The 23,653-nt window shown below is 38.5% G+C and overlaps 3 protein-coding genes across 4 annotated transcripts; 2 read left to right on the top strand and 1 right to left on the bottom strand.

Moving 5' to 3' along the window:
• Positions 1-1,153: 1,153 nt before the first annotated feature.
• Positions 1,154-3,518, top strand: LOC112172055 (pentatricopeptide repeat-containing protein At2g03880, mitochondrial). The gene has a single exon (XM_024309221.2). The coding sequence runs from the start codon at positions 1,174-1,176 to the stop codon at positions 3,082-3,084; it is 1,911 nt and encodes a 636-aa protein (XP_024164989.2). The 5' UTR covers positions 1,154-1,173; the 3' UTR covers positions 3,085-3,518.
• Positions 3,519-3,538: 20 nt separating this feature from the next.
• On the bottom strand, positions 3,539-6,599 carry LOC112172056 (aminoacylase-1). 2 transcript variants are annotated; one of them, XM_024309222.2, is made up of 5 exons: positions 5,978-6,599; positions 5,573-5,835; positions 4,872-5,009; positions 4,057-4,305; positions 3,539-3,910 (listed from the first exon to the last, which is right to left on the bottom strand). In XM_024309222.2, exons 1-5 carry the CDS (start codon positions 6,576-6,578, stop codon positions 3,800-3,802), a joined length of 1,362 nt encoding a protein of 453 aa, XP_024164990.1. In that variant the 5' UTR covers positions 6,579-6,599; the 3' UTR covers positions 3,539-3,799. The 2 variants fall into 2 exon arrangements, with proteins under 2 accessions (XP_024164990.1, XP_024164991.1); XM_024309223.2 differs by having other exon boundaries at positions 4,057-4,296; positions 5,978-6,598.
• An 8,470-nt stretch (positions 6,600-15,069) lies between these two features.
• LOC112172152 lies at positions 15,070-19,623 on the top strand. The gene is made up of 5 exons (XM_040509647.1): positions 15,070-15,190; positions 15,312-15,356; positions 15,447-15,494; positions 18,868-18,996; positions 19,377-19,623. Exons 1-5 carry the CDS (start codon positions 15,116-15,118, stop codon positions 19,422-19,424), a joined length of 345 nt encoding a protein of 114 aa, XP_040365581.1. The 5' UTR covers positions 15,070-15,115; the 3' UTR covers positions 19,425-19,623.
• The last annotated feature ends 4,030 nt before the right edge of the window (positions 19,624-23,653 follow it).

Consider the following 23,653-nt stretch of genomic DNA (forward strand, 5'->3'; position numbering starts at 1 on the left):
AGCTCAAGTCGGGCTTGAGATCACTTAAAAACATATGAACCGAACTGAATCACGTTGGTATTTGCCTCGTATACATTCCTACACCTGTCTCTCGTAAAGGTATAAATGTAACGGAAATTATTGAAATTTCTGAGACTTTAGAGTTGTTGACATTAATTCTAGTGAGTCACTGGTTCGTTGTCAATCAAACTCTATTTTCTGGCGACTTAAAGTCGTGAGTCTTATTACCAACCTGCCTTCATATGATTGGAAGATTGTAGGGTGGCTCACCCAATAGTTCTATGTTGTGGTCACTTGTCCTAGTTATGTCAAATAAATTCAGGCTCTTTAAGTTAGGGTTGTTCTCATGGATTCTACTGGGTTCCTGAATTTGAGTAGCAGATCCGCGGTTAATAGGACCCAAGTTTTCTTCCAGCTTAAGACCGTTTGTTTCATTACCAACCTGCCTTCATATGATTGGAAGATTGTAGGGTGGCTCACCCAATAGTTCTATGTTGTGGTCACTTGTCCTAGTTATGTCAAATAAATTCAGGCTCTTTAAGTTAGGGTTGTCCTCATGGATTCTACTGGGTTCCTGAATTTGAGTAGCAGATCCGCGGTTAATAGGACCCAAGTTTTCTTCCAGCTTAAGACCGTTTGTTTCATTATCAGCATATACGTTGAAGTGATTAGAAGATTTTAGGATGACACATCCAAAAGTTCTCTATTGTGGTTACCTGTGTCAGTTTACTATTTCGTTCAATTTGGCTCGGTCAGTCGTTTAATCTTGTCCTCATTGTTTTTTTTTTTTTTTTTTTTTGACTTTGTCAAGGGTAACCTAAAGGCTTCCTAGGCTCGATCAGTCGTTTAATCTTGTCCTCATTGTTAGATTTATTGACATGTTCGTGTCTCCTCTTTCGAGTGAGAGTTCTTGGTCTTAGTTTATTGATGTTTGTCTTTAGTTTTTTATCTTTTAATAAATGATGTGACCGTTATCAGTTTGTAATTGCAGTTTATTAAAAAGAAAATTTTTCAATTAAAAAATAAAATAAAATTTTGACCAAAAAAAAACAATAATTGAAAAACCTTGGTCTTTACTCTCTAGTCTCTCCCTCTCTCGTACCTAAAACGATGCGTTTGGGTAATAAAGTGGTAAAGCCATCTCCAAGTTCAGTACCCGCTCTCTGTCCTCAAATGAGAGCCGTCTCCAAGTTCAAATACAAAGCATGGCCTCCACTATCACTCTCACTCTCACGTTCTTGCTCTCACATGGCCACCGTCACAGAATCACCGACTCTGGTCGAACAGTTCACCCACTTCTGCTACCAGAGAGACCTCCCCAGAGCCATCACGGCCATGGAAGCTATGCAAAGACGTGGACTCTGGGCCGACTCAGTAGCCTACTCGGAGCTCATCAAGTGCTGCCTGGCTCGTCGCGCCGTTCAACAAGGCAGGCTCGTCCACAAGCACGTTTTCTCAAATGGGCACCACCCCCAAACCTTTTTGATCAACATCTTCATAAACATGTATGTCAAGTTTTCTCTATTGGATGAAGCAGAGCAACTGTTCGACATAATGCCTGAGAGGAATGTGATTTCCTGGACGACTATGATTTCAGCTTATTGTCATGCCAAGATGAACATCAAGGCATTGGAGTCTTTGGTTTTGATGCGTAGAGAGGGTGTGTGGCCGAATAGCTTCACATACTCTTCGGTTTTGAGGGCTTGCGAGGGGTTAGGGAATCTCAAGCAGCTGCATTGTTGTATTGTTAAAGTGGGGTTAGAGTCGGATGTGTTTGTTCGGAGTGCTCTGATTGATGTCTACTCGAAATTGGGTGACTTGCATAATGCGCTAGGCGTTTTCAATGAGATGGTGACTGGGGATTCGGTTGTTTGGAGCTCTATCATTGGAGCTTTTGCGCAGAATAGTGATGGCGATGAAGCGCTGGATCTTTTCAAGAGGATGAAGAGGGCAGGGTTTGGAGCTGAAGAGGCGACGTTGACAAGTGTCTTGAGAGCCTGTACGGCATTGGCACTTTTGGAATTGGGGAGACAAGTCCATGTTCATGCACTGAAGTATGGTCCGGATTTAATTCTGAACAATGCGCTTCTGGATATGTATTGCAAGTGTGGAAGTTTGGAAGATGCAAATGCTGTTTTTACGAGGATGGTGGAGAAGGATGTAATCTCTTGGAGCACCATGATTGCAGGGTTGGCTCAAAATGGTTTCAGCCAAGAGGCACTGAAGTTGTTCGAGGAAATGAAGGTTTCGCGGACAAAACCAAACTACATCACAGTTCTTGGGGTTCTGTTTGCTTGTAGTCATGCAGGGCTTTTAGAAGTGGGGTGGTACTACTTCCAGAATATGAAGCAGCTCTTCGGGATTGATCCTGGAAGAGAGCACTATGGTTGTGTTATTGATCTTCTTGGAAGGGCTGGGAAGCTGGACGAGGCAGCAAGGTTGATTCAAGAAATGCAATGTGAACCAGATGCAGTGACATGGAGGACTTTGCTCGGCGCATGCAGGGTTCATCGGAATGTTGATCTAGCTACACATGCTGCCAAACAAATTCTGAGAATGGACCCTGATGATGCTGGAACCTACATATTATTATCCAATCTATATGCAATTTCTCAGAGATGGGATGATGTTGCAGAAGTTAGGAAGAGTATGAGAGCCAGAGGAATCACCAAAGAACCAGGGTGTAGTTGGATTGAAGTGAACAAACAGATCCATGCGTTTATTATGGGAGATGACTCGCATCCACAAATAGAAGAGATCAATAAGGAACTAAGCTTCTTGATTGATAGACTCATGGGAATAGGTTATGTTCCAGATACGAACTTTGTTTTGCAAGATCTTGAGGGAGAACAGAGGGAGGCTTCTCTTCTATCGCACAGTGAAAGATTGGCCATTGTATTTGGTATAATGAACTCGCCTAAGGGAATGACTGTTAGGGTCAGGAAAAACCTCAGGATCTGTGGAGACTGTCATGTATTTGCAAAACTTGTAGCAAAGTTGGAGCAGAGAACTATTGTGATAAGAGATCCCATTCGGTACCACCATTTTCAAGATGGAGTATGTTCCTGTGGAGATTATTGGTAGGAGAAGCAGAGGTTCATAAGCGCTCTTGACCCCATATATCAGTAAAACGTGAGGTGAAAAGAAGCCTCCTAAAAGACCAAGTTGGTGCTCAAAATGGACTCTCACAGAATTGTTTGATGACATTGGAGCTGATAGAGACAATGCCAACAATGGCGGATTTCATATTAGCAGATATTTTCCAGCTCATCAGCTTTCCAGAAACTATAAGCTGCAAAGCTTGGATGAGCATCGAATGTCCCTCAACTTTAGACGGCACCTTTTCCTTCTACCAGCAGAAGGTTTCTGTTTATTAGTGAACATAAAATGGTGGGAGATCATAACTGTTTTTGTCATGATTGCCCTTCAATTTGATCCACCAAACATGAAACTTCTTCAACAGAATTCTTTGTGATCAAGTGCAATAAGATGGAAAATAGCATTTGTTTTTCTGTCAAGAATGAATTGCTAATATTGATTGATGCATTATGGAACAAAGCATAGGATAAAATGAGAAACTCAAATTCCATGAGGGATCAATCTATATCACTAAAACCATGTCTATTTACCAAAACACCAACCAGCTTACAATAAAAAGATCGTGTGCATAGTTAAAGGTGAACCCCCAGCTTCCCTCTTATTGTTACAGTATTACACAACTCTGATCTCCAAATATATTACAACAGGGCAAACACGCTATGCTGTCCTCTAGCAAAAAGGATTCAACCATGTTTCTCCTCTACAACTCATCTCTCAAGCCCGCCGGCACATGCTCAGCATAAGATGAATAAGATTTGATAATGGATTCATAAATCTTGATTCCTTTCAAGTATTCATCTTTGTTTAGAAACTGCAACAAAATGAAAATAAATGGTCAGATTACAAGAAGCTAAATTGGATAATGAACAATGGGAATAACATAAATTTTCGATGCATGAGCTAAAACAACCAAAGGATGTCTATACAAAAAACAATAAAAACAACTTGGCTGTTCACCTCGTTATGGTCATGGAGCAGAATAGGAGTGTTAGCCATAGGAGAGAATCCAATTGCTGGCAAGCCTTGTAGCCGGAAATAGCGAGCATCTGTTGAAGCAGGAAAAATCTCAGGTTTACCAAGTTTTCCATTAGCTTTTTTGACCGCTTCTTCTAGCAGGGCCCACCAGGGGTTTGAACTGTCAGTTGCTGTAAGGACTGGCCTCCCAGATTTATCAAGCACAGAAACCTTCTGCTTGAACTGCCCAAGCTATGACGTTAATTAGAGAAACTAGCATGGATTTAGACTATTCATATTACTTCACCATAATCCATTTATGCCTGAAAATGGAAACTTTGGACTGCCATACATACGGTAGTTCACTTTCCACTGATGTAATGCAGCTAGGCTAAGCTAAATCTAATGCATACAGTTCAAAATACATTTGAAGTGATTGTGGCAAATTTAACAGGGCATTAGAGCATAGAGTTCAAATACAGAAATTTTTAGGCAAGAAACAAGAACACGCTTGTACGGTTGTATGACATATGAGTTTAAGGAGGAAAGCTTTTTCCATATATTTTATCAGCAAGGATGTGATGTTATGTATAATATCCTTCTAATCACAGCGATCTTCAGTAGGCTCTAGAATTTAGTGCACTGTAACCACTGCATATACCACACCATATTGAATTTCTCAGTCAATACTTTCTAATTTTATATTGAATAGCAATTGTATTGATTTGAGCATTTTTCATCCTGGTGTGCACATATTATACTCATCCATTGGTAAGTATCCACTAATTTCTACTTAAAAGGATCAAAGAACTAATTACCCTAAATGTCATGTTCCGTGAAGAAGGCGCCCATTCTTCAGCAATCCGTTTCTCCAAAGACTCCTGATCAGCGGTTGGGGGGACCCTAATATCAAACCCAGCTTCTGCTTCAGATGGCTGCAAATTCATGACAAAACCCTGGCACAGAAAAAAGGGGGAGCATTTATCATCAGAAAGAAAATATTATGACTGGTAGAAAGGGGAAGAAGAAACATCTTCAAACATGATACTAATTTCAGTGTTGAACATTTTATGTCCCATAGAAATAAAATCATATTACATTTTATTGCACCACAGCCTCACAACTCCCCCTAACATGTGAATTGTAGCTCTCTACAAACCAATGATGATCTATTGGAATTATGTTCCTACATTCCTATTTTCAATAGCACCTACAACCTACAAGCCATTCTGTTGACTATGCAGCAAACAGTCTGTTCAGTTCCATTTGATATCATAAAATATAAATTGCCTATTACAATGGTGGTCCAGAACTAGGTGAATCTGCAATGCAGTACTGCATACTACAACAAAAATTTATTGGGTCCCTCGCAACTCTTAAACATGAAGAGTCAGCAATCACATGTAAGATAACCATTTTAAACATGATTTGATCCTAAAGAACAATAATCCATTACACTAAGAACTACAATTGACCACCACAATCCCGCACAAAAAAGCACCAAAATGAGTAAACTTACAGTTGGACTGGGTGTGCCAGCCTTCAAAAATGCCATATTGACCGAGACAACCTCCCCTTCAGCCTTCAAACCCGCCTTCACCAAATCAAACTGCGAAGCACGAAACCTCCTCACACTCTCAATGCTCTTCAATATATTCTCCATAGCAGTATTGTCATACAGCTTAGCCCCATGACCAGGAGCCCCAGTAGCCTTGATGATCAGCCACCATGGGCACCTCTCCGCATAGAAAGCCCTGTAATGCTCGCTCGGCGAGGCCAACCCTGTTTTGAAAAACACCAAATCACCCAAACCACACAATCATCAGCAAAAGAGTGAAATTCACACTCCATCACTCCAAGACTCCTTCTTTCTTTTTCTTTTTTACCAAGACTTTAGCATAAAGGACTAGAAGTAGAAGCTGACCTTCATCGAGAACAATCCCAACGTTCAAGGCTTTGAAAACATCAGATTCAGCAAACTTCTCAGCGCCATCATGACCACCAATCTCCTCATCAGGAACGAAAGACAAGTAAACAGTCCGAGTGGGCTTAAACCCAGAAGCCTTAAGCCGTCGAATGGCCTCCAGGTACTGAAGCCCGACGCACTTCATGTCCTGGGAGCCTCTGGCGTAGATTTTCCCACTCGGGTCGACGTGGGCCGAGAAGGGATGGTGGGCCCACTTGTCGTGCTCGGCCGGGACGACGTCGGTGTGGGAGTTGAGGAGGATGGAGGGGAGAGAAGGGTCGGAGCCGGGCCATTTGAGGAGGAGGAGGGGCTTGCCGGGGACGAACTCGAGGGTCTGGGAATCGAGGGAGAGGGAGCTGGCCTCGGAGAGGATGAAATCGGCTGCTTCCTGGTACAGGGGCTTAGGATGGGCCGTGTTGATTTGGAGGTATTTTTGGAACCTTGAGATTATGGGTGATGAGTCTTCTTCTTCTTCTGCAGAGATGGGTTTTGATGAGAGTAGGAGAAGAGAGAATAGGCAGAGATGGAGGAGGAGCTCCATTTTCTTCTCAGGTGTCATGTCAGCAGTGGCTGACTGAGGAAGCTGGTGGATTTATAAAGAGTAAAAGATGGGATAGATTCTTGAGGGCTAAGGTGTTCAGGCCCAATGAAATCCCTGGTTTGATGTTTAGGGGTTTGGCCCAACATAGAGAACTGGATTCAAATTTGCAAGATTTATTTTGAATCCTACGAAAATGAGAATGGTGGTTCTAATTAGACATCTAAATTTGATATTTAAACTTTCATCTTTTTTAAATGGGAAAATCGTCCGTACAGTACCTGACATTTTCCCCATTCTAAACTTTAGTACCTCACATTCAGAAAATATCAAAACGGTACCTGAGATTCTGACCCCGACCGAAGAATGGTACCTAAAGCCGTTAGCTCGGTTACGAAAGCTGACAGCTGTCATATTTTGATCATTGAATGACCAATTTACCCTTTATTTTTTATTTTCCTTAGTTTTCTTCATATAATTTAAAAAATATATATTTACTGGAATGCCAAACTCGCTTCGCCTTCGGCGCCCCAAGTCGGTGCCGTACCGTCGTAGACCACTTCCTCTTCTTTCTCTACCCCAAGAAGCTCAGTGCCGTAGCCCTTGCCTCTTTTTTTTTTTGTCCATGATCTTTAATACGTAGACAATTCCTGAATCCTTCTTCCTTGCTCTCACAACCTTTGAATATGAACCAACGCCATAGATCTTGCCCAATTCAAAGTCTTGGATGCTGAAATTTCTTGGGGAGCCCTGCAAGCAAAGTTCTTGGCTCTCTGAACGTTACTATTAGCACCACCACCACCATTAGAGGAAGAATTCCCCTGAATCTTTAACTCAGAGATGCCGGGATCGCTCGGTTTGGCGGTGGCCCGCGATCCTGATCGCCCGACCCGCAACGGGGTACGATCGAGATCCAGATCGGTAATTCCAACTATCCCATTTTCTCAGCGCATCTGGTCTATGTTTCAGACTTTCAGTCACTGAATCGATCCTCTCGAAGCCTAGAATCCAACTCACGGAGGCCATGAGGGCGGTATACTGCGCCGTTGCGACGGAGGGCACAGTTAAGTCTTCAAGAATCTTCAAGACCTCCATCTTCGTCAGTTCATCGGCGGTGTTCTTGAATCTTGATCAAACCTCCATCTTTGCGATCTAGATTCTAGATCTATGAAATCATAATTCAGAATATAAAACTATGAAAGCATCGAATTATGATTTGCTGAAAAGAATGCCCAAAAGATTTCAAAGGAAACCATAGAATTATGAAAGCATCGAATCATTGGCGGTGTTCTTGATCAAAGCTCCATTCTGCAATGGCCATTGAACTCTTGTTCCAGGTAGTCCCCGTTGATGGGTTGTTGAAATGGAATTGAAGTAACAACTAAAGTCTAAGTGGGAATCCCCTCTTGTTGTAATTAGTAAAAGAGCAAGGCGAGATTTGCATAACAAAAAGGGATTGGATGCCATGGAGGTCATTGCCATGTGCTTTCCGATTCAAAGATGGAGCAAACAAATCCCCTCTTCTACTTGATTGAAAACCAATCAATGATATAAAGATGCAACTAGCCGGGTGTCGAAGTTGGGTCCGACGAGATTTCTAGGTCGGAGGCGGTTGTTGATGGCATGTTTCTTCCACCAAATTGTTGATGGCATATTTCTGGATTTGCTGGGTTTGAATAAGGACGAGAGAGAGAGAGAGAGAGAGAGAGAGAGAGAGAGAGAGAGAGAGAGAGAGAGAGAGAGAGAGAGAGAGAGAGAGAGAGAGAAAAAAAAATAATGTATTAACTATTAAGACATAAAAAGACGAAAATATCCTCCAACTAACAGTTTCTGTAACGGAGCTAATGGCTCCAGATACCCTTCTTCGGTCGGGGTCAGAATCTCAGGTACCGTTTTGATATTTTCTGAACGTGAGGTACTAAAGTTTAGAATGGGGAAAAGGTCAGGTACTATACGGACGATTTTCCCTTTTTAAATTATCAACAAACTTTGTCAACTTATATAAAATTAAATCTGTTTCTAATAGAAAGTTTCTATTGGGAGGACCTCCAAATTTTCTCTCAAGTACAGGTGTGTAAAATAGGGTACAAACCGGCCAAACTGACCGATAAATATGGTTGGGTTAAGATTTTTTAACTTTGAAAATTGAAAGCCGGTCTAGTACCTACTAAACCATTTATGTACTGGGTTGGGTTGGTTTCTCTTGTGCTTCAACTGCGGAATCCAAATCGACCAGTATTTTTTTAAATATAATAGGGAAAAGTTTTAAATTTATATACATAATAAATATATATTTATTTGTCTAGTTTGTTGTAAGTAAGTTTTAAATCAATCCAAAAAAAAAAAAGTGAGTTCTAAATCTCCAATTATAATTTTATTCTCAAATGATATACTATCATACTGAATCTAAGACCCAAAAGCCTAGAACCCTAGTATATAATAGCTATAATTCCTGCTTCAACTCTCTCGAGAGGGGTCAAGTCCAGCTAAACACGGGATGTCGTGGTATTCTACTATTGCTATCGGTCTTGTTTATCTACTAAACTAGGGCTGACACTTGGTTTGGTAATTACCAAACCAACCGAATACCAACCGATGTTTTAAGTTTGGTAAACCAATTTTTTGGTAACCGAGACCGATAAAACCGAAATCGAAAAATACCGAAAAAGTTGGTTTGGTTTTGGTAAATACCGAATCTACCGATTATCTAAATATTAGCTTTATATACTATGGTTTTCAATACACATACATGTATATTAAGAAATAAACATAAAAAATTTCATAATAGTATGAACATTACTACATATACTACATTAACAGTACATGTATTTTAAGTAACCTAGTCAAAGATGGTTAAATAACCTAGTTTTATTAAAAATAACTCAAACTTGATGTCATATATACAAAAGAAAGCTATAATTATGAGATGAGTACAAAGTTTACGACTATAAAATTGAATAACTTAGTTTTGTTCGTTCTAATTTTAATTACAAAGAATTAGTTGTTCTAAAGTTGGTAATACCGAATTTGGTAGTTATGATTAAAAACCGAAAATTTTAGTTGGTAATTGGTAGCTCAAGTTTGAAATCGAAAGTTTTGATTTTGAAGTTGGTAATACCTATAACTGATTCGAACCAACCAAGTGACATCCCTATACAAACAGACGAAGGTCAGAGGGAAGACCGAGTGTGCCGGCCTGCAACGCTCTGATGCCTAAGTCAGTATCGTTATAAGATAATGATAATGGAAAGTGATAGTAAACAGTTACCTCTTTGGGTTGTTGGAGATGCCCTTATAGTAGCACATTTGTGGGAGTCTGGCTCTGTTTCTTTCGGTGTGGGACGCTCGGGATCCCAATATCGCCCCGTGACATATCGGGATCGCCAACTGGGGGCTTTACTTACTTCTTATATTGGCGATACGAGTCTTGTGCTTCCGATACTTGTGCCTAGGACGTATGTACGTGCATACCAACAATTCCTTTGATCATCTCTCTCAATCTCTTATTCTCTAACCTTTAATACTACCATATTAAACTAGCATTGGTGATTGATGATCACTTTGAATCTATGTAGATTTTGGTTTTTGAATATTAGTTTTGGATTTTTATTATTGAATTTTTAATTTAGATTTTGTTCTTTAATAGAATTTTTATTAGGGTCCTTGACCCAAAGCTCCAAAATCAACCAAAATTATCTCACTTACTCCATCAACAAATTTTTGTCTCACATACACAATTTAACAACAAATAACTATTTTACCCTCAACTATTTTGGGTTTGAATATAACAATCAAAATTTCATAGAATTCCCACTCCAAGAATTAATTGGCTAACCCCATATCTTTCATATCAAAACTAGAATTTTGCATCTTCTTTATGGAGTTAATGATGTCTTTGTTGGTTCCATTATTAGCATGTCATCCACATATAGACACACAATCACATAAGTATTTTTGATTTGCTTAAAGTTGTCAAATTCGTTTATGGAAAAATCATAAGACATCATTGAATTATCGAATTTCTCATGCCATTGTTTTGAGGCTTGTTTAAGTCCATACAAGTTTGCAAACTTTCTTCTCTTGACCTTTGAATATGAACCCTTCAGGTTGTTTCATATAAATTTCTTCCTCTAAAAATGCCGTTTTGACATCCACCATTTAAAAATGCCGTTTTGACATCCATTTGATGTATTTCCAGATTATATATAGCAACAATTGCTATTAACATTCAGATGGAAGTAATTCTAGTGACAGGAGAGTAAGTATCAAAGAACTCAAGACCTTCTTTTTGACGATACCCTTTTGCTACTAACCGAGCCTTATATTTGTGAATGGTACCATCTGGTCTTAGTTTCTTTTTGAATATCCATTTGTATCTAATTGGTTTATTTCCAGGTGGTAAATCAACCAATTTCCATGTATTTTTATTCTTAATGGATTCTACTTCACTTTGAATTGCCTCCTTCTAATAGGGTGCTTCTGATGACTCAATTGCAGCCTTGTATGTTTGAGGTTCTTCTTTAGTTATAAACGTCATAAAGTTTGGTCTAAAATCTTTTGCAACCTTTGCTCTTTTACTTCTTCGTGGTTCCAAATCTTGATCATGAACCTTAGAAGTACATGCATCATTTTCATTATTTTCGGCAAGTATTCTTTCATCTTCATGTACTCGTTTTCTGCTAGTACATGATCTATCTTTGAATGGAAATATATCCTCAAAGAATTCAGCCTCAGCAGACTCAATGATAGTGTTTACTTGTGTTTCCACATTTTTAGATTTGTGAACCAAAAACTGATATGCAGCACTATTATTTGCATGACCAATAAACACGCAATCCACCGTTTTTGGTCCAAGCTTTTGCCTATTTGGAAGAGGAATTTGAACCTTTACAAGACAACCCCACACTTTCATAGTTTTATATGTAGGCAATCTTCCTTTCCAGATTTCATAGGGAGATTGTTCACTCTTTTTATAAGAAATTCTATTAACAATTGTGTTTGTAGCAAGGAGTGCTTCACCCCACAGATTGTGTAGTGCACCTAAACTGGTCAACGTGGAATTAATCATATCCTTCAATGTTCTATTTTTAGGTTCAGCAACCCATTTTTCATTGAGGTATAATGTGCAATTGTTTGATGCACAATTCCATGTATAAAACAAAATTCAAAAAACTCATTAGATTCGTATTCACCACCTCGGTCTGATCTTAGAATTTTGATTCTCTTGTCTAATTGATTTTCCGCTTCTGCTTTGTATATCTTGAACATATTCAAAGCTTCATCTTGCTATTTATCAAATAGACACAGCAAAACTTGCTGCAATCATCAATGAATGATATATAGTAATTCTTTCCTCCACGAGTTGGAGTTGATTTAAAATCACAAAGGTCACTATGAATCAATCCAAGTACTTCATTGGATTTTTCAATAGATTTATAAGAGTGCTTGCATACTTTGATTCAATGCAGATCTCACATTTATGTTTATCACTATCATTAGGATTGCACTTAGAAAACAGTCCCAAATTCACCATTCTTTTCAATAAGCGATGATTAACATAGCCTAGTCTAGCATGCCATAAATTAAAGGAGTCAAGTAAGTAGATAGAAGCAGTGCTATTGCTTGCACTATTATTATTAATAGTAGGTAGTACATTAACTTTGAAAAGCCCCCTCATAAGGTAGCTCCTTCCTACATACATCCCACCCTTGGTAAGTACAAACTTATCTGATTCAAATACTAACTTCAAGCCTTTGTTGCTAAGAAGGGAACCAGAAATTAGATTCTTTCAAATCTCAGGAACATGCAGCACATTAGTGAGTGTGAGTTCTTTTCCGGAAGTGAGTTTGGGAACCACATTTCCCTTTCCTTCAATAGCAGTAGTATTAGCATTCCCATGTACAGATTTTCTCCACCTGATACTTGTTCATATATAGCAAACATGTTCTTTTCAGCACACACATGCCTTGTTGAACCTGTGTCAACCCACCATTCATTAGTATTAGTCATTAGTTTGACCTCAGACACAACAACAACAAACTGATCTTCTGCCATATTTGCTTGGTTAGAAGTTCTAGAATTCCCTTCCTTCTTGTGGCGGCAAATCGGCAATCCTTGGCTCTATGACCAGGCTTCCCACACACCCAGCAGCCACCTTGAATTTTCTTCTTGAAAGTATTTGCCTTTAAGGCAGTGAATGCTCTTTTGGCAGCAGCCTTCCCCTTCTTCTTTTGATTGTGAGGGAACTTAGTCTTGGAGGTGCTGCCTTCAACTACATTGACTTTTGCTTCATATCATATTTCTCATTCTTGCAGTGATCCTCTTCCACATGAAGTTTGAGAATAAACTCATCAAGGTTCATATCTTCAGTTAGATGCTTAAGATATATTTTGAAATCCTTCCAAGAAGGGGTAATTTTTCAATGATTGAACCAACAAGAAAAGTCTCGTTTAGGCCTATACCTTCATCATCTAACTCTTGAACAATGATCTGGATTTCCTCCACTTGCTTCACAACAGAGTTGGTGTCGTTCATCCTAAAGTTCAGGAACCTACCAATGATGAACTTCTTGGCACTTGCAACCTCAGATTTGTACTTCTTATCGAGGGATTTCCATAACTCCTTAGCCATCTTGAATGATGAATAGACATCATACAAAGAATCACCTAAGACATTCATAATGTAATTCTTGCATAGGAACTCGCTTTGATTCCATGCTTCAACAGCCTTAAGAGTTACAGCAGGGATGTCTCCCTCTTTTGGTACTTGAGGAGCCTCAGAAGTAATGACTTGGGCCAAGTTCAACGTTGTCAAGTAGAACAACATCTTTTGCTGCCATCTTTTGAAATCCACACCTTTGAATTTCTTAGGCTTCTCAATGTGGGATTTGACACCAACAACAATTGATTGGTCCATTGTATGATAAATTTCTGTCTTAGATTGTTAGAACAGAGGATAAGTTTTGGCCCAAGGCCCATCTTTGATATATATAGAGTCCGGCTACGGTGCAGACATCTGTTCCTTGCAAACGGTACGGGTTTCCCGTTTTCCCCCACTTTCCGATCACATTTTCACATCTTAACCGTTCAGTTTTTAGGAAAGTAGGTGAAAACCGGAAATCCGTACCGAAATTTTGATACGGACGTCTGCACCTGAGAATATATATATATATATATATATATATATATTATTTACACAGTAGCGTTTGCCTCCACCCATTGGGCATTTCCACTCTCTCTTAACAAGTGTTCAAAGGGAACACTTATCAGGACAAGTGCCTTAAACCTTTTCTTAGATGTGGGAGTCCCTCCCACATTCTCCAACACTATTTTGGGCTTGCTTTTGTTTCCAAGGATAAGCTCGCATCTCTTTCCTGTTAGGTGATTCTAATGGCGGCCCAATAGTTCCTTTAAAACCATGTTTGTAGTAAATTAGATTTTTGGGGCCAAATATAAGGGAATACACCTGCACAAATCTACTCCTTCAGGAAAAATGTGACGTGGATGAAGCACAACCAAGTGTCAAGATTACTTGACCAGATATATGACTGGAAACCAAATTTCTCAAAAAAAAGCTGAAACTAATGATTGTTTGTAGATAACGATCGGTTAAAAAGTAAAAGAATAAGTCAATGAGTAAAAAAAACGAGGGGCATCCTAGACATACTCCACATATCTCAAATTGTATAAGATAATGAACCGTAATTGACTATTTTCCTTAGAATGAACTGGAAGTTAAGAACAAAGGGTGAAGTTTTGCCACCATGGCCTAAATATTAGCCACCCACCGCCTACTATAAGAGATCTCATCGGCGAAGACCTGACTGAACTTACCTAGCTTATAAGTTAAGACATTGACCTCCCGAATCTTTAAGAAGTGAAAGGATCGAGATCATGGATTAAGTTGTTGGGGTAAACCTCATATCTTACCCTCGTATTAATGAATTATCTCTGAGATTGTATAACATGTCCAGTACTCACCGAAAAATACTGATATATCTCCATTGAGGGACTGAACTGATGAAACCCTAAAAGTAGTATTAATGAATTATCTCTGAAATACAATAACATGTCCAGTAGTCACCGAAAAACACTTATACATCTCCGTCGAGTGATTGAACTGATGAAACCCTAAAAGTACAAGGTAGACAGCAAAATTTAGTCCTTTTGCTTTTCATCTTTCCTTTTCTCAATCTACTGAGGATGGGTCCTTAGGCATTTGCTCTACTTAAATAGGACTGAACTTACACATGCAAGTTTTCCATTTTGACCAATTCAAGCATTTTCGTTTGATACCTTTCAATTCTAGGTCCTATACTAATTACTTCGAAACGCTTGCAAATGCTTTTTCTTTCTATCATGTCCATTTAAGCTAATTTTGACTATAGGGTTCAATGCTTGCCATGTGATATCCACATGCATCTATATGACTATAGAAACATAACCACTGGTAGTGTTTATGCAAGGAATTACCTAATTTTGACACTATTTATACCACATTAGATTTTTGTTCTGCTGCGACTACAATCATTTGCTATTGTTTTATTTGTAGCAATTTAGATGCGACAGAGTACAAAAATGGTCTTCAGAACTGTGCTCTTCTTCTTCTTCGCCATTCTCTTAGTTACTACAAGGGTAACTCATACATTAGTTATTTTCATGTGTGTACACAAAGGGACACGTACATGCACTTTCTCTTTAATTAGTACTTTCACTTTCATATATTCAATAATATATGGCATTCTTGTCTCTGTAGGTTTCAGCTGATGAGTTTGAGAACGAAAAGGCCAAGAAGCCGAAGGTACATTTTTATATATATGGTTGTATATAACTTTAAATTAGGGATGGTGATACTACATGAACTTTAAAACATCTATGTGTGTGATTTCAGACACCAACTCCCAGCGACTTACACACTCCACCACTTCCCGTAGATAAGGTTAGCGTCTACTACATTACTATATAAGACATGTACTCATGTACATATACATATATATATATATATATATATATATATATATTCTAATTGATTGTTGCTAATGCCATTGTTTTATTGTTGTTGTTCTCATATTCTTATTATTACTAAGGGAAAAATGCACCAACAATGTCTAGAGACTTTGAGGACTGTCAAAATGATACCTGGACTTTCAAACGTATCAATGTGATACCTGAACTTCTATTTTGCTGTCAATATCGTACCCACGTCAAGTTTCCGTCACGGCTCTGTTAAATTTATCACATGTGAGGCACGTGAGGTACAGAATGAAGGTAAAAAGATTGATTTGCCCATATAACTGACATTTTAATTTATTTATTTTTTGGTAAAAACATTTTACATTTTTTTAATAAAAATGATCTATTTACCTTTAATTCTTTTAATTAATTTTTTTTTACCCCTCCACCTCTCGTCTTCTTCCTCTCCCCTCGATCAACCACTCTCTAAAAAGAGTGACTTCTCTCGCCGATTCCTCCCACAACAACACCTCAATACTCCTTGATTTCAGGCACACGGCGCCGACGCAGTTGACCTCGACGAAAGGATCGGCGGCGCACTCCATTGACCTCCATCATCTGTCATTCATTTTGGAAGACGAAATTGAAATTGAAATTGGGAAATTGGGATTGGGATTTGGATTTGGATTTGGATATGGATTGGGTTCTCTGTAAACTTTGACAGTACTCAAAGCGGGATTGCGGCTCCGACTACCGCTCGGGGTTCTGATCATAGTCGCTGGCTTGGCGTTGGATTGGACTAAAGCGGCGTGTTGAGCGACGGCGGGATTGAAGTCGGATTTCGATTGGAGTTCGAATTTGGGGCCGAGTGATAGTTCTTGTTCGCTGACCTTGGTTTGGATCGGATTGTCCGGATTTGAATTTAGGTAGGTGGGTGAGAGTGATTCAAGAGGCCTCCTACTGGTCTCTCTCCCCTCTATTCTCCCTCAACCACGTTGTGCACCAAAATCACCCTCTTGATTGTTGGTTCAACCAAATTTGTTTCTTTCTGTTTTGCTTTGCTTTGCTACTGTTCGCTCAAAAATCGTCTCGGCCACGTGTCACTGGGCCGAGGTCTTCTTTGGCTTACACGTGTCCTTCTGGAGTGGTGACGTGTGCGCGGGCGTGCCAACTCGCGGCTGGTAGGCCGAGCGAGGTTTTGTTGTAGATTGTAGATCTTGCGCTGATGTGACTTCTGATCAGTTGATTGTGGGCCGAGGAAGGATCGATCTCGGCCGCGGGGTTCTCTCTGCCTTGAATGAAAGGACTTTAGCACGGATCGGCCTTAACTAGCCGCAGTCTTCGTGCTGTGTAACTCGGTGATTGAGGTGAAAGTGATTCTTTTTTTGTGATTTTATATTTTGTACAAAGTAAATAACGTAAAGTAAACGACAGAAAATAAAAGTGCAGGAAGATAAACTGCTTGAATGTAAAGAGCAACAAAGTAAAGTGCAGGAAAGATAAATACCAGTAAAGAAAGCGATAAGATAAACACGTAAAGATTGATAAGTTTTGCTGAAATGTTGAAATGTATTGAGATAAAATTTGAGTAATCGCGTAAAGCGTTTGGTCGAGGACCTCTAACAATGAATCCTATGGTCCTTTTTATAGTGAAGCTAAACTACTGAATGAAGGAAAAGAAACAATCTCAGCCTTTACAGTTAAGACTGCATTGATTACAAATAGAACAGTATTCATGTTTGTGATATCGTTATCAATGATTAATTTTATTATGAGCAATCAATCAGGTCTTGTAACTGATGATTGGCAATAACACCTCCTGATGCTCATTCAAGTTAATTGCCCCAAACTTCGGTAACGTTTCTCCTGACAATCAACCTCTTTGACGTGTCGCGGCTAACTAGCCGCGGTCATTCATTATGACTTGTGGGTCCGCGGCCATTCACTATGCCTGATTCATTTGGTCTCTCCCGATCTAATAACGGTTCTCTGCACACGTTATCTTTGGTCATAAATTTGACAATAAACATTTAATGTGCCGCGGCTAATTGAGAATCAACTTTGTAAATCTTTAATGTGCAGCAGCTAATTAGCCGCGGATATTCATTACGCTGTGTGGGTCGGGCCCACCTATCTGCCACGTGAGCCTTGCCAAATATTGGTTCAAACAGCTACTGATGATTCAACTTTCAAGCAAGCAGCTTTTGTACTTCATTTGAAAAATTTGCTATTTCCTTCCCAGGAAAGTTAGTTGAGCTTTTATGAGTGGATTTCCTTTCGGATTTTGATAGTTTGGGGTTGGGTTATGTTAGCTATTCCAACAAGTTGATCAGTTTTCTAATCCTACCCTGTTACCATTGTACTTTTGGACTGATATTTGACTTGTGTTAATTATCTCTAGATTTAGCTAGCCCTGCATTCTCTGAAAACTTATCCTAATACTCGGATGATGATGATGATGAATATCTAGTGCTATTTCACCCTCTTGATTGTTGGTTTAATTTGAGATCAATGGCTAGAATGGGTTTCTTCCAAATTGAAGCTCAATCCCACATCAGTCTCTCTTCTTTCGAAAGCTCAAGTGGGTTTGCTGGGTTTAAGAAGATGAACATGAACAATTGCTAGGATTTTTTTTTTTGGGCATTTTTGCTGGGTTTAAGAGGATGAACATGAAGAATTGCTAGGTTCAAATATTTCATCTTGATCACTGTCACTAAGGTGGGAGTGGTCGTGGAGGAGGAAAGGTGGCTAAGCTAGATTTGGAGATGGAGTTTCGGGTGGAGATTCAGTGGGTATCCAAATCCAAATGAAATTTGAATTAGCTCTAATATATTCCTAAAGAATCCAAATCCAAATTGAAGTAGATCATAATGAATAGGTTTCTTTGAATTTCATGGTCAGGGAAGTTTTGATTTTTGATTCATGGTCAGAATGTATTGGATTGGGTAATAGAACAAAGCAAAAAAATTTATTCTACTTTTATTTTTAATGTAATAATTATTCAGTTTTTATTTTTAATTTTGAATTAATTCATTCAAAATTTGATGGAGAGAAAAAGTCATTTTTGCCCTCATTTTGCACCCCACGTGTGTCACACGTGGTCAGAATTAACAGCACCGTGACGGAAAGTTGTCATAGGTACGACATTGACAACAAAATAGAAGTTCGGGTATCACATTGATACATTTGAAAATCCAGGTATCATTTTGATAGTCCTCAGAGTCTCCAAACACTGTTGGTGCATTTTTTCCTATTACTAATTTCAATTAATTCCATATATATGTGTATATATATATATATATATATATATATATATATCTTGGTAAGTTTGGAGTTTATTGATTTCATTTTCTTTATAGGTTTACGGTGACCAGAAACAACTAGGGTCGTTGATCAATTGGTTGAGGCAAGCGGCCATGCAAGCGGCCAAAGAAGCGGCCAAACAAGAAGCCAAAGCAGCGGCCAAAGAGGCAGGCAAAGAAGTGGGGGTACGGATTTACGTAGTATTGAATTCTCTTTATCATAAGGATATGCTAGTAACTGATGCAGTAATAAATAAGCTAAGATCAACTCAAACAGTTTCCCTATAATTTCTCTATTATAGGGAAGCAAAAATTAAAGTCTCCAAAAAAAATTCTGCTCCAACTCCAACAGATTCTCTATTTTACAGATTCCATAATTCTTCCCTAAATCATTCCCCTCTAAATTCTTCTTTGTTCTATTGTTCTTTAGTTTTTTTTTTTTCTCTCCCATAATCAACTTATGTATTTGAATTTGTGGATACAAAGGCTAAATTCATTTTTGATGATACAATTAAATTGGTGGAATTAGATGCGGTTTAACATTATATACTACATTCTGCTTTCAGAAAGATGTAATGGACACCATCAGTGGCGGTGACGCTCACAGTCCATAACTCCATGTCTCCATTGCTTGAACCTAGTCTCCACAACTAATAAGAGCATTGTGAATCAAATAATAAGATTGAGAATAATTAAGTCATTGCAAATTATTGTAGTAAATGTTATGTAGCTTAATATAACTGTTTAATTAGTATAATAGATTTACATTTGCTTGCTTGTTTTTTTTTTTTGTAATAAATATATAAAATTATTATATATTGAGGACTCATAGGAGTGTGTCGTTTTGGTACTGTTTATGAAATACAATATTTGGCTAACCTTTTTCTATAAATATATATATATATATATATATATTTATAAAACTAAGTAATACTAACTCATAGATATTACAAGAAAAGTTACACGGCCAACCCTATTTTATTATTAATAAGATGGACAAATGTACACAATAATAAGATTCAAGCTCTAACCCCTCTAAGAAAATGAACGAGAAGCAAGTAGAAAATTTGGTTTTTTTTTTTTTGGGGTGGGGGGGGAGACCATTCCATTGACAAGAGGACCAGAGGTGCGCGTTGCATTCAAGTCGGCCTCGTCAACGGGCCGGGCCTTACTATATTTTTAAATAATGGCAGGTCGGGCATGGCCGGGCCTTGCGGGCTTTTTTGGGATGGGCCTTGTGGGCTTTATTTATAATAAATATTTAAAGAAACTAATTTTTTTTATAAATCTATATTTATATATCATACATTCCAAAGAGTAACCTCTATCAATTCAAAGAAAATGGGAAAACCGATAGTTGGATGTGATTATTACAATAAATTATGCGTGTGGTTAAAAATTTAGTCAATTTCACCGTAGTTTCGAACCCGATCGGATTGGTCAACCGTAGTCATTTGTATGTTTTCTTGGTTGACCGATGGCGTGACGACTGTGAAACGTGCTTATTTTTTTTCATCACGTTTGTAAATATTTCATCGATGGATTTGCGTGGACATAAGATAAAAATTTCAATTTTAGTTACAAATACGTTGGTATATACCAATTTGCCTCCTAAAGTTGTATAACTTATACATTGCATTTAAATTGTTGAGGTTCATTCTAAAGCAAACATGAAGTGGAAAATGAATTTGGAGAAACCAACTGCTCGATGGAGAGATTGTAATGTTTTATGGTGATTGTAAAAATTTCAGCCAATTTGGTTCTTGTTTCAAATTCGATTAGCTAGGTCAAACTTAGTTACTCTTATAAACCTATATTTATATATCATACACTCCAAATGGAAACCTCTATCAATTCAAATAAAATGGAAAAACCGACCGTTGGATGATTATTACAATAAATTATCAGTGTGGTAAAAAATTTAGCCAATTTCACCATATTTTCGAATCCGATCGAATTGGTCAACCGTCATCACTTGTATGTCTTCTTAGTTGACCGATGGCATGATGACTGCGAAATGTGCTTATTTTTTCACATCACGTCTGTAAATATTCCATCGATGGATGTGGGTGGACATAAGATAAAAATTTCAATTTTAATTACAAATACGTTGGTATATACCAATTTGCCTCCTAAAGTTATATAACTTGTACATTGCATTTAAATTGTTGAGGTTCATTCTAAAACAACCATGAAATGGAAAATGAATTCGGAGAAATCAACCGCTCGATGGAGAGATTGTAATGTTTTGTGGTGGTTGTAGAAAATCCAACCAATTTGGTTCTCGTTTCGAATTCGATCAACTATGTCAAACTTAGTTACTCTTATAAACCTATATTTATATATCATACCTTCCAAAGGGCAACCTCTATCAATTCAAAGAAAATGGAAAAACCAACCGTTGGATATGATTATTACAATAAATTATGAGTGTGGTAAAAAATTTAGCCAATTTCACCATATTTTCGAATCCGATCGAATCGGTCAACCATAGTCATGACATATAGAATATATAGGTACATAGTCTGTATAGAAGTATGAGAATGTCCAATTTCACCATAAGCCAAATTACAACAAATTCACACTCACAGAAAGAGACACATACACATATAATGATGATGTGGCACACTGAAGATTTCCAAATATATGTGTTGGGTCTTCTATACATAAACTTGTAAAAGATGTTGCAGATTCTCGTCCAAGCTGAACTGCCTTCACTTAAATTGCCATAACTCCTTCTAGAAAAGTCAGAATCGCAAACCGTAAAATTCTTCAGAAACTAGACACATGGGGCTTTCCATGCATATAGAGTACATCTCCTAATTCTATCAGAGACACTCCCAGTAATTCAGCGAAGTACGGTTCTAGACATGAACTTGTAAAAGATGTTGCAGATTCCTGTCGAAGCAAAACTGTCTTCACTTAAATTTCCATAACTCATTCTAGAAAAGTCAGAATCACAAACCGTAAAATTTATCAGAAACTAGACACATGGAGATTTCCGTGCATATATGGTGCAGCTCTTAATTCCATTCGAGCAGTTCCCAGTAATTCAGCGAAGTTAGGTGTTCTGCACAACAGTTTATGTGTTGCAGATTCTCGTTCAAACTGAACTTCCTTCACTTAAATTTCCATAACTCATTCTAGAAAAGTTGAAATTGCAAACTATAAAATTCCTAAAAAACTAGACACATTGGGCTTTCCGTGCATATAGGGTACAACTCCTAATTCCGTTCGAGCAGTTCCCAGTAATTCAGCGAAGTTAGATATTCTGCACAACAGTTTCTGTGTTATTTATATAATATTTTTTGTTTGTGGGCTTCATAGGCCTGGTCGGGTTTTTTGCGGGCTTTTGACGGGCAGGGAAGGGCTTTTGGCCCTCAGGATCGGCAGGGCTCCATCGGCCCACTTGATCCGCGGGCTTTTTGATGAGGCCTACTAGTGATTCAAGATAGAGAACATGCATGACTACCTGCATGACATGTTGTAACTGCTGCGAATGTGTGCCACCTAGCCAGGAAAGATGTGGCAAGTGCTACACTGGACCACCCACGGCAACATATCCAATTGCCCTCAAAAGTCTAATTTCTTTTTCTCTTATTGTTGGGATCCTATAATGTGTAGTAGTAAACATTTTCACCGTCTTTATTGGACTTAATTTGTCTACTCTATAAATAAAAAATATGCCACACCCTAATCTCTCTTTAGCGACATTCCTCTTCGTGCTCACTCTAACGCTATTCTTTAATGGAGGCGGCGACAAGCACAGCGGTTCTGACCTCTTTGAAACTGCAAGACGTTTTCGTCTAGTCTTAACAAGGATTGATGAACCTCTCTGCTTTTTATCCATCTCTTCCTCTATTTGAACAAATTGGCTTGAAAATCTAGTAACTTCATATCGCAACTTTTCGAGTTAGGTTTACTAGGTTCAACAAAGATTTCTGTTGGGTTTGGAGAATGATTCGTCGTTGTCTTGTCTTAGGTCTTGATCTAACAACTTTGCATCATTCTGGATTTTTTTTCCCTAAGTTTGGGTCACATCTTCTCCATGTTCTTGTTCTTCTTGTTCGTTTTCTAATTCAGTTTGGTTGAGGGATATGAATGTTGAATTTAATGATCGAGGGCCCAGTATAGTCTCGTCCAAGGGAGGTGGTGCAAGTGAATCATTATAACTGACTTACTTTGTTTGGAACTTTGGACAGATAACAACTTGTCAACACAAGATAATGGTTTGACTATAAGACTTTGTTCAAGGTGCAAATTTGTGCAGGTGTAGTCAAACTACTCCCAAATCTAAGTGCTCATAGTAGTATTACTTTTAGTGTTCTACTGGGTTAAATAGGTCAAGCCGAGCCTGCTCGCCACCAAACTCTAAGGTTGTTAGCGTATTGAAGAGCCAAATCGTATTCCTAAAGTTGTTGGTCAGTGTCGGCCCCCCTCTCGTGATATTTGAAAATAGGGTTTTTGTCCATTTATCCCATTAAGTTTTTTTTTGATTCTCCCTTACCCAAAATACTCTAAGGAAGTCTTCCCTAATACCCCCTTAAGTTTTTTTGTTTTTGTTTTTTGTTTATTTTTAAGACTATTTTACCCTCACCCCTTTGTTACTTAGAGAGAGAGAGAGAGAGAGAGAGAGAGAGAATGGAAGAGAGAGAAACCATAAGAGACTGCACCGGAGCCCGGAATCCAGCCAACTTTCGCCGGATTCCGGTCACCGGCTGCCGCCCACCGGACTTTTCTTAAAACCTCGCCGTCGTCGAAGATCTCATAGATTGCCGGAAATGTTTATTGCCCCCCAATAGACATCTATTGCTTCCCAATAGAACTTTCGGTCACCGGAATG

Source organism: Rosa chinensis, chromosome 6 (assembly GCF_002994745.2).
Source record: "Rosa chinensis cultivar Old Blush chromosome 6, RchiOBHm-V2, whole genome shotgun sequence".
NCBI classification, from domain to species: Eukaryota; Viridiplantae; Streptophyta; class Magnoliopsida; order Rosales; family Rosaceae; genus Rosa; species Rosa chinensis.

Excerpts from the sequence above, each read along its gene's own strand:
- LOC112172056 (XM_024309222.2), bottom strand. The coding sequence starts at position 6,578 with ATGACACCTGAGAAGAAAATGGAGCTCCTCCTCCATCTCTGCCTATTC. Across the intron at positions 4,306-4,871 it reads CACGGAACATGACATTTAGG|CTTGGGCAGTTCAAGCAGAA; the intron begins GTAATTAGTTCT and ends TTAACGTCATAG. Across the intron at positions 3,911-4,056 it reads TGCTCCATGACCATAACGAG|TTTCTAAACAAAGATGAATA; the intron begins GTGAACAGCCAA and ends ATTTTGTTGCAG.
- LOC112172055 (XM_024309221.2), top strand. The coding sequence starts at position 1,174 with ATGAGAGCCGTCTCCAAGTTCAAATACAAAGCATGGCCTCCACTATCA.
- LOC112172152 (XM_040509647.1), top strand. The coding sequence starts at position 15,116 with ATGCGACAGAGTACAAAAATGGTCTTCAGAACTGTGCTCTTCTTCTTC. Across the intron at positions 15,191-15,311 it reads TTCTCTTAGTTACTACAAGG|GTTTCAGCTGATGAGTTTGA; the intron begins GTAACTCATACA and ends TTGTCTCTGTAG. Across the intron at positions 18,997-19,376 it reads AGGCAGGCAAAGAAGTGGGG|AAAGATGTAATGGACACCAT; the intron begins GTACGGATTTAC and ends TTCTGCTTTCAG.